At 44.8% G+C, this 10,000-nt stretch overlaps 1 protein-coding gene across 1 annotated transcript in view; it reads left to right on the forward strand.

Annotated features, from left to right (window-relative positions):
- The window catches only part of kcnj6 (potassium inwardly rectifying channel subfamily J member 6), a 29,833-nt gene that overhangs the window by 10,737 nt on the left and 9,096 nt on the right, over positions 1–10,000 (forward strand). Inside the window, exon 2 of the mRNA XM_027017009.2 lies at positions 6,972–7,896. Coding sequence (XP_026872810.1) covers positions 6,996–7,896 — 901 coding nt within the window. The 5' untranslated portion in view covers positions 6,972–6,995. The remainder of the gene's footprint in view (positions 1–6,971; positions 7,897–10,000) is intronic.

Below are 10,000 nucleotides of genomic sequence, written 5' to 3' on the forward strand. Positions count from 1 at the left end.
TTTGGACTTCTAGGCCCCGTGTGCTTGTAATCTGAGCACGAAGCACTAGGAGCTGATGGCAACATAATGAAACATTACCAAATGCCAAGGAACACCAATAAAAACAGATGTTTTATGCAAGAAAAATCTCCAAGGCATCCGTTATTTGTTTAGCTACTCTGAGGTCAGCTGTGAGAACCATGAAAAATCTTCACATCTTTAATACAGGGGAGTGGAGGACAGCAGTGTTTGAAAACACAAGTAATAGATTTTGGATGCTTTTTCCCCTTTGAGCTCATGAACAGGAGAGAGCAAATGCCAGAAAAACAGCATTACTCAAATGTGCCCACTCAGGTTATATCTCAGCAACTTATGGCTAAACGCCTTTATAGCCTTCAGTATTTAGCAAATGACTGGCAGTGTGACACTTTTACACAAAGAGGTTTCAATTAACTACTCATTACATTCAGGCACTGGATAGATTAGTTGTATTGAGAGTGTGTGATATCTGATCTTTAGCAGTGATTTCCACTCTTGCTGCATTCGAAGAGACAGTGATTGGACAGGCCGGGCCGCTGTGTTTGTGCTCATGGCGAACCACGTGACGCGATGTGACATCTGACCAGACAGATAACATTCCTTTGAAAGCTCCTTTCCTTTGCCGGTAAACGTACTGTCAGGTCTGATCAGTACGCAAACGAATGAGACCTTCCAGACGCTTAGCATGCAACCTGAGACCCTTCTGCCCTTCACCATGTGCAATGAGGGGGGAGTTCTCTTCCATCCATGCCATATAGGGCTTGTTAAAGCCTGTCCATGCATGTGCACACACACACACACACACACACACACATCAGTGTTTACCTGAGCCGTAGGCTGCACACTGTCACATGCACAACTACAAGCAATACCGATCATCTGATCAATAAACTAACCAATTACCCCTGGGAGAGAGAGAGAGAGAGAGAGAGAGAGAGAGAGAGAGAGAGAGAGCAGTGGACAGAGGGCATATCTCCACGGCAGCTCATCTGTCCTTCGAAAGTTAAAGTCAAGACTGATTAACTGACTTCTTTTGTTCTATTCAGTTTAACCTCATTCTCAGAAATGGGATTAGACTGGGGAGAGGGGACACCGTCTCCGGATTGCAGCCGTTTGGGCGTATTGCCATAAATCTGTACAGGATGGCTGCTGGATTACAGCATGTATTTTAGCTGAGAAAGAGCACGCAGCTACAATATAGAAATCCACTTAACTGCAGACAAGACAATTGTCAAATTGCTTTCTTCCTCACAGACGCTGTCTGTTTCAAGAAATTGCATTTCTCTTCATCCCAGTCAAAGGGAGCGCATCCAGCTATCGTTTGAGCCTTCCATTAGGTAGCTTGTTCATGCCCTTATTGGGTTATTAAATATGTGACTGTTGCTGTCAGTTCTTGACTTAGCTAGTGATTTGATATTCGCTCAGTCACTGTAACAGTACAATGAATATGTGCAATATGGAACAAACATTCCTGCTGCTGTCATGTCCTCAGACATCCTCTGTTAGATTGCACGTATCTGTAAGAGCCGGAGCAGGAATTCTGTAGCATGAAAGGAGCCAAGGGCTTGGTCAGTGAGTGGAAGGAGCCAGGGGTTTGGTCAGTGTGTGGAAGGAGCCAGGAGCTTGGACAGTGTGGAAGGAGCCAGGGGCTTGGTCAGTGTGTGGAAGGAGCCAGGGGTTTGGTCAGTGTGTGGAAGGAGCCAGGAGCTTGGACAGTGTGGAAGGAGCCAGGAGCTTGGACAGTGTGGAAGGAGCCAGGAGCTTGGACAGTGTGTGGAAGGAGCCAGGAGCTTGGACAGTGTGGAAGGAGCCAGGAGCTTGGACAGTGTGGAAGGAGCCAGGGGCTTGGTCAGTGTGTGGAAGGAGCCAGGGGTTTGGTCAGTGTGTGGAAGGAGCCAGGGGCTTGGTCAGTGTGTGGAAGGAGCCAGGGGCTCAGTCTGGTGTCATGTCACAGATGTCACATTAGCCCTCGGAGCTGGTCCAAGCCGCACACTAGATTTCTCATTATATTTAAATGTTGTGCCGTTGGGGTGATTCGGAGCTGTAGAAGGCACTGGTTCATGTTTGGGGACCTCACCACTCCTCTTCTCATGAGGAGAAGGATGTCGCTCGCAGACAGGGCTGCAGACTTTCTGCCTGAACTAGAGATTACTGTTGTGAGTGCTCAGTAAACAGTGGATGATAAAGTGTGTGCATGATTGTGTGTGTGTGTGTGTGTGTGTGTGTTAATATGCTGTGATCAGTGTGTGGGCCTGTGGCGCTGAGATGGATGGCAAAAAAGAGATCATAAGGTCTCTCAGCAGGAAACAGTGGTGCTCTAATACAATCTGATTACTATGTGAAATGGCATGACCTTTACATGGAACATTGTTTTTAGAAGCTGTGTGTATGTGTATGTGTGTGTGTGTGTGTGTGTGTGTGTGTGTGTGTGTGTGTGTGCGTGCATTTGTGTATGTATGATCTGCTGTAAGCAAATAACTCTTTTAAATGCAGTGCTAATACACCTGCAGACTCTGATAATGGTGTGACCCTTGCTGGGACGAAACACTATGAATTAGTGTGTGCTTATGAGTGTGTACACATCCATGTCAGCGTGTGCCTGTTCTACTGACTCTTTCAAACCTGTTCCAAATGCTAGCCTGAAATATCTACTGCTGTGTTTATTTGAGCCTTAATTTACACTGTGCCATAGGTTACAAAATATATGAAGCAAATGTAGAAATCAAGCTGTAGAAAATTCAATTTACAAAAAAGCAGGCACTTGAAGTGGTGTCATAGTGCAGCAGTGCCATGCACACAGAGCAAAAAGACCTACAGCACTTGACCTTCAACACCACAGTCAAGAGTCCCAGTCAGATGCTGCTGTAACTTCACTTCCTGAGGATTAGCCAAAATGGTTACTACGAGAGTGTATGGAAAATGTCCATATTATCCAGTTTAGCCGGGCATGGGCCCTTGATGTTGTTAGAAGTCCTATGCTGCAATGATTCTTGACTGCAGGTTTAAGGCAATAGTGTACATCTCAACCCACAGCTCTATCATACCTACTATTCAATTGATTTTGCTTGTGGCTGTTGCATGCTTCAGGAGCCATGACGGTATTTCAGGTGGTTCGATTTTGCCAGATCTATAAATACATCCATCATGGTCAAAACCGAGGTTTCCGCACCTCAGTCGACACAGCTCAACAGCACCTTTTTAAGAGGAGGGGTTTTTGTTAAGGGAATTTGTTTTAAGTCATATAATACCAGATGTTTTTCTTTCCTTTCCTGCCCAGATCCACGTGTGCTTGCTGTCAATATACTGCATAAATAAAACAACTTTAAATGATGCATGCTGGAAATCGTCAGAAATGCCAGAACGATGCCACGCTTATACCAGATATTTTAAAGTCCATGGAAGCATATAAGTGTTGAGATAACAAGACAAAGTGTTTTTGAAGAGCCATGGACTGGAGAACAGACCCCCTTCCATCTCCTCACTTTAATGTGTCATGCTAACTGACGCATTTAAAGGTCACGCTCACCCCAGCCTCGCTCCATCCCAGCTCATCAGAAACACAGCGCTGGAACAGTGATCATCTCTGAAGAGCCATCACCTGCTCCATTTACTGGAGTCTTAGAATGGAAAGAACAATAATGAAATGATCGTGCATGGTGAATAACGTGCAGCAAGAATATGGGGACACATATCTTAACTTTCTCACAGTATATGCACCGGACACTTTTTGCCTATTGGATTGCAATGAATGAGAAAGCACAAGTAAAAAGGATCTGATCATAGTTTAAATGAAACTTGCCCCAGGAGCCTTGCTCTGAGCTAAGCACTGGATTGATGCTGTGTGGTAGTGAAAAATGTGGAAAACCCTACGTGGTCTGAGTCAAACTCTAAAATCTGGGGACCATGTTGCCCATGGGAGCTAAGTTATGTATCAGAAGTAATACATACAAAGTAACCAAAACATGTATGTGTAGTTTAATGTCCAATCCCATTTTTTATTTGTATCCCTACCCCTTGTTCCCTTGAGTGGTTGAAATCTGCCCATAGGAAATGGGACAGCCCTTCAAAAATCTGATACGTTATCAGTAGCATTCGATGAATTTTACGTAATCAGACTCAAATAAATTTTTGACGGACATATTCCAATACAATCTTTTTCGTGTGGGTATCCTATTTTGGTTGTCTGGAGTTATCATTCACAATTTCACACATCAATCAGTCGATCAGTCAGCAAATAAAAAACGAACACTACTTCATTACCAGGCTGCTAGCGGTGCTCTGTAGACAAGCCTTGCAGTCTGCACTATTAGAGACAAGATCAGCAACCTTGCTGCTGGACTTTATTTCAGTTTTGGGCAATACACACACACAAAGGGAGCAATGCCTATGACAAAATACAGGATTGTCATGCACAAATCAACAATAACAATGTAAAGTTAGCTAGCTAGATAGCTACGAACACATTGTCATACTACCTGAAAGTTTTTATGCTGGTTATGAAGAAAAAATACCATAATACACTGAAACGAAATTGAACTAAGATAATACAATCATGCTAATTTTAATACAACATATAATATACAATAATATATTATCAGAATGTATAAATCTACAGGACACCCTACATCTAGGCGTGAACAAGCAAAACAGGGGTAGGGCCAGGGGGTGAAATGAGATTGGGCCTTCGTCTGCTAGCTGCATTAGGCTCAAACAATTTCCTTTTGTTTTTACCGACTCCAAAGTTGCTTCTTTATATCAGTGGCTCTGGGGCTTGATGTAGTTACTCCGAGTAAGGGATAAGCAAACTGTTTAACAATGTAGTAAAAACTACTGTTTGGAATTTTGATGGGCACTATATAAAATTTAATACCAAAGTGTGTGTGTGTGTGTGTGTGTAAAGCACACTAATGCTTTGCTAATTGTAGTACCTGTATATTATCTATGTAGCTGCTGGCATATAGTGACTCAGGGCTTAGTCATACAAGTGTTCGTTCGTTCATTCGTTCTTTCTTTCTACCTCCTCTTCTCTGTCCTTGTTCACAGCTGAAGATTTGAAAATAATATGCTGATACAGACGATATCATGCATGTGTCCTGCGTAATCTCCTGTAGTCTCGCTGATTTGGTGCAAGGGAATTTGCAAGATCGGCAGTCTGTTCCAACACTCTGTGAAAGCGAAACATCAGAGCGAGGAATAAAATTCAGCCCTGGACGGCAAATGCCACGAGTTTTCTGGGGAAAAGGCAGTTTGCGCACTTGAAAAGCTGGAGCGCTTCACGCCGCTGCAGCACAGCTCTGGCAGAGCCCTGAGCCCTCGTCTGTCTGCGTGCGCTCTGAGGTGTCGGGAACATCGCCACGCTGCTTCTCAGATCTGAGAAGGAGCTCTCTCTCTCCTGGCTGCCGCCTATCAGGGCTGCCGGTCGTGTGGAGAGGCTTCTCACCTGCTCCTGCGGGCGGACTTCCTGGCGACAGTGCTCCAAGTGCTTTTAGATGGTTATGTTGCCAAATAAGGTCGCGGAGCAGAACGCGGGAGAGAAAAAAGAGAATGCTCTTTGCTTCGTGGCCGACAGCTGTGTAGGGAGATGTGAGGGATGTTGGGCGGGGGGGGGGTGCAGGGAGTTTAAGTAGGTTCACATTAGTGACGAATGCTCTGTTTACCTCCGCCCCCTTTCTGGGTATTCGTGCTCAGACAGGCTTAGAGTAGGGCATACATGGTCTAGTCTAATTAAGCCATGTATAGTTTAGTTACAGTCATGAAAAAGATATTAGCTCTAAATAAGAGGAAGACTAATTTGAAGACTTTTAATTTGCCAAATAACAAGACATCACGGAAAGCTGTCTCTTACAGTCTTTTAATTGCTTATTTTAGAAGAGGTCTCTGCTTCAGAATGTTCCGGTACATGTTGCCCCAACACATTTTATACGTTATTGTACTTGTACTCTAATAAACAAAATTACTAGACAATCTTGTACAAATTCACTGTATTGTTACACTGGCATAATTAGAGTATGGCTGTCAAAACATGGATATGGTGATGATCAAATCGCACTAGACCGTGAGGAAAAATTTTATTAAATGTTGTGGAATTTGTTCTGTTTTCATATGTGATTGTATTTATCATTGTGAATTGCATTAGAATGTCCTTCAATGACACACCAATTTGACCAAAAAAAGAAGGAAAAATGTTACAGATGAATTGTTAATTGGAGTGATGAGCTAGCACAGAACGATAGAATGGGCTCATACACAAGCATCAGACACGGAAATTCCATAATTGCCCTCTGAAGTCTTTTTTTTGCAGGCAACACTGGTTCTTCTTCATTATAAGACAAAGATTTCCTTTGCTTGCTACTTTTCCTTATGTACCTCTCAAACAGCGGAAGTCCACGGGATCATTACGCTGCTGTTTAGTGAAGCACTCGGTGCGACAGTAGCTCACACTGTTGTTAGGTGCACTCTGACTCTTTGTGGCTTCTAATAGATCCCTGGGTCAAAATGCACAGCAGAGCAACTACAGTGCAAGACACTGAGGGCCAATCTCCACACCTGCCGGTCTGGTGTCCACAGCTCTTTTTTCCAGCAGAGCAAACGCACCATGGTTCATCTATGGTGTCTGGAGACATACAGCACCTAAATCCAATTAAAAACTAAGTTGCTCACAGGGAAGGAATGGAATTTGTAACCATAAAATTCTTAGATCAATGTATACAAAAGTATATGACTGAAAACAAAACAAAAAAACGTTTGTATTCAGAATGTCATAGCAGGGCGACTGATACAGGATCAGATTCCCACCAGATTATACTGGCGTTTGTCACTGTAAATTAAAAAGGCAGACTGATTCAGAGGCACCACCCCTATCATTAGATGCTTTGTGAGAGTGAGGAGATAAGCAGATGATTCAAACTGCTGTATAATGGGGACTTATCTCATCATATGTGTCTCGCTTGCAGGCTCAGATCCTTCCAGAAGGCCAAATGGAGCAGGATGTGGAGAGCCCTGTCACGGTCAGGCCACCACGGCTGCCCAAGCAGGTGCGGGACGACGTTCCCAAGCAGCTGCAGGACCCCGAGCGGGCCAAGCGGAAGATCCAGCGCTACGTCCGCAAGGATGGCAAGTGTAACGTGCATCATGGCAATGTGCGGGAGACCTACCGGTACCTGACGGACATCTTCACCACACTGGTGGACCTGAAGTGGAGGTTCAACCTTTTCATCTTCGTGCTGGTGTACACGGTAACGTGGCTCTTTTTTGGTCTCATGTGGTGGTTGATCGCCTACACACGTGGCGACCTGGACCACATAGGGGATGATGCGTGGACGCCGTGCGTCAACAACCTGGAGGGCTTCGTCTCAGCATTCTTGTTCTCTATTGAGACAGAGACGACCATTGGCTATGGCTATCGCGTGATCACGGACAAGTGTCCAGAGGGTATTGTGCTGCTCCTGGTGCAGTCGGTGTTGGGCTCTATAGTGAATGCCTTCATGGTGGGCTGCATGTTCGTGAAGATCTCGCAGCCCAAGAAGCGGGCGGAAACGCTTGTCTTCTCCACCAATGCCGTCATCTCCATGCGGGACGGGCGCCTGTGCCTCATGTTCCGTGTGGGGGACCTGAGGAACTCGCACATCGTGGAGGCCTCTATCCGAGCCAAGCTGATCAAGTCCAAACAGACCAAGGAGGGGGAGTTCATCCCCCTCAACCAGACGGACATGAACGTGGGCTATGACACCGGCGATGACCGCCTCTTCCTGGTGTCGCCGCTCATCATCTGCCATGAGATCAACCAGCACAGTCCCTTTTGGGAGATCTCCAAAGCCAACCTGGCCAAGGAGGAGCTGGAGATAGTGGTGATCCTAGAAGGCATGGTGGAGGCCACAGGTAGGAGCAAAACACTTTGTAGGACATGTGACCCAAAACAAGATGCTAATCTACATGATCCTCAGAAAGAATAAAGAACTAGTGTGTGTTTACTTGAGAATTAGTGTGTTTTATATGTGAACTAGTGTGCGTTTACTTGAGAATTAGTGTGTGTTTATATGTGAACTAGTGTGTGTTTATATTATAATCCTCTTCATATTGAGGCTAAGTAAAGAGACAGAGAGGGCAGGAGATGGCGGGAGGGAAGTGTGGTTCTATAACATTATATTATATTCCATTTGTGTGTCGTATTGATAATCAGGTGCCATATTTGTGTCAGCTGTGTGTCTGCATGAGATCAGGTATGGCTAAGGGGTGTATGGTGAGAGAGTAAATGAGATGTTCTTTCATCAACAGCAGAATAAAGCATGTCTGACTGAGTGATGTGGTGTGCTGGGCCTAAATGCTCTCTGCGGAGACAGATTCTTCTGATTAGATGGCGAGGGAGAACTATGCTATTAGAGCAGAGTACAGACTTAAGGCTGCATCTGAGCATGCCATGCAGACACAGACACAGAGTAGATCAAAAGACACACTTAACCAACAATCAGAGCCCTCAACAGTGGATGGATGACTGCTGGACTGTAGATCCAATCGAATCATATTTATTCTTTACACTAGGTCACACTGTGCATTTTATGACTCAAAAGAAAGCATCGTGAGGAGAGGGTGACCAAGGTAGTGAGCCTTGTCCTGTATCATTTAATAAATAGAATAGTAAAAAAAAACTGCCAAGTGGCACACCATTGAAAGCCTAATGCTTCTACTCAAAGCTACCTACCTATAAGGTACATTAACACCTGCAGAAACTGTTATCGTGGAGTAACAGCCATCGATAGCCAATGGCTGATATCAAACTCATGACTCATCAAAGTACATTTTGAATCATACAGCTCGGTTCAAATCTAAGCTGATCGGAGGGTTGTGAGCACTCTCCTTTTCACTGTGTTGTGCTGCTCATCATTAGAAGAGATGTTAATATTGGACTGTTGGCTCAGAAATGCCTGACTCAAAACAACAGCAGCAACAAAAAACCTGGAAAATAAAAGTGTTGAAGGAAAATTAGAAAAAAAAAAAAGGTTTGAGAGGTGGATTGAATGATGGAAAAAACAGCTGTCTCTGAATTCATCAGGCAGGTGGTAGACCACTTCATGAAAATCGTGAACTGACAAATGAGGCCAGTTAAATAGGAGGACAATCAGTAAACCTTACTCTTTTGATCTTGGACTTATATAGGCTAGGGGATATCCTCTCTTCTGTGGACTTTGGGAACATGGCCACATGAGCATACAGTACTATGTTATGTGGACAAAAAACCAAGCTGAGCACAGGACTGGGATTTTGTGGTCCTATTCCTCCAGGCCCCTTAGGAGTCCTGCCATGCCCACAGACAGCAGAGCTCCCTCCACACAGGAAAGAGTGCAGCTCATTCAGCATGCAATGCGGCTCGTTCCATAGGTTATCGTCTGGGCGGCTGTGGTCAGGCTAATTGGAAAGGAGCGCTTTTGAGCACCTCGGATTTTCAGGGTAATTGTCACAGATTACTATTTTATGAGCCCTTTAGCCACAGAGTTCCGTGGGCGAAGAGAATGCAGATGATCCTTTATTAGTGCAGAACAGAGGCTGCATCTGCCCGAGATGTGAACTGGAGGCGCCCCCGGTCCACTCAGGAGCAATCGGAAGAAAAACGGAGAGGTTCATAGCAAATAGAGCAACTGCTGTCAAAGGGGTGGAATCTGCCTTATGCTGCATTGGTGGTGGAAAGTGATCTGTAGATTGGAGCAGCACTGCGGAGAGCTGTACAATGGGGCGCATTGTTAGGGTGATAAGGTTTAAGGCAACTCAGTGCATCAATTCAAGATTTACAAGTAGATGTAATAGAAAGCACAACTGGCGGAGGAGGTGGCAGTGTTTTAGACTGTAGGTGGCAGTGTTTTAGGATGTAGGCGGTGTTTGAGGATGATGGTAACAGTGTTAGAGGTTGTTGGTAGCAGGGTTTGAGACTATAGGGAGCAGTGTTTTAGATTATAGGTGGCAGTGTTTAAGGTTGTAGGTGGAAGTTTTT

Source organism: Electrophorus electricus, chromosome 17, assembly GCF_013358815.1.
Source record: "Electrophorus electricus isolate fEleEle1 chromosome 17, fEleEle1.pri, whole genome shotgun sequence".
Taxonomy (NCBI): domain Eukaryota; kingdom Metazoa; phylum Chordata; class Actinopteri; order Gymnotiformes; family Gymnotidae; genus Electrophorus; species Electrophorus electricus.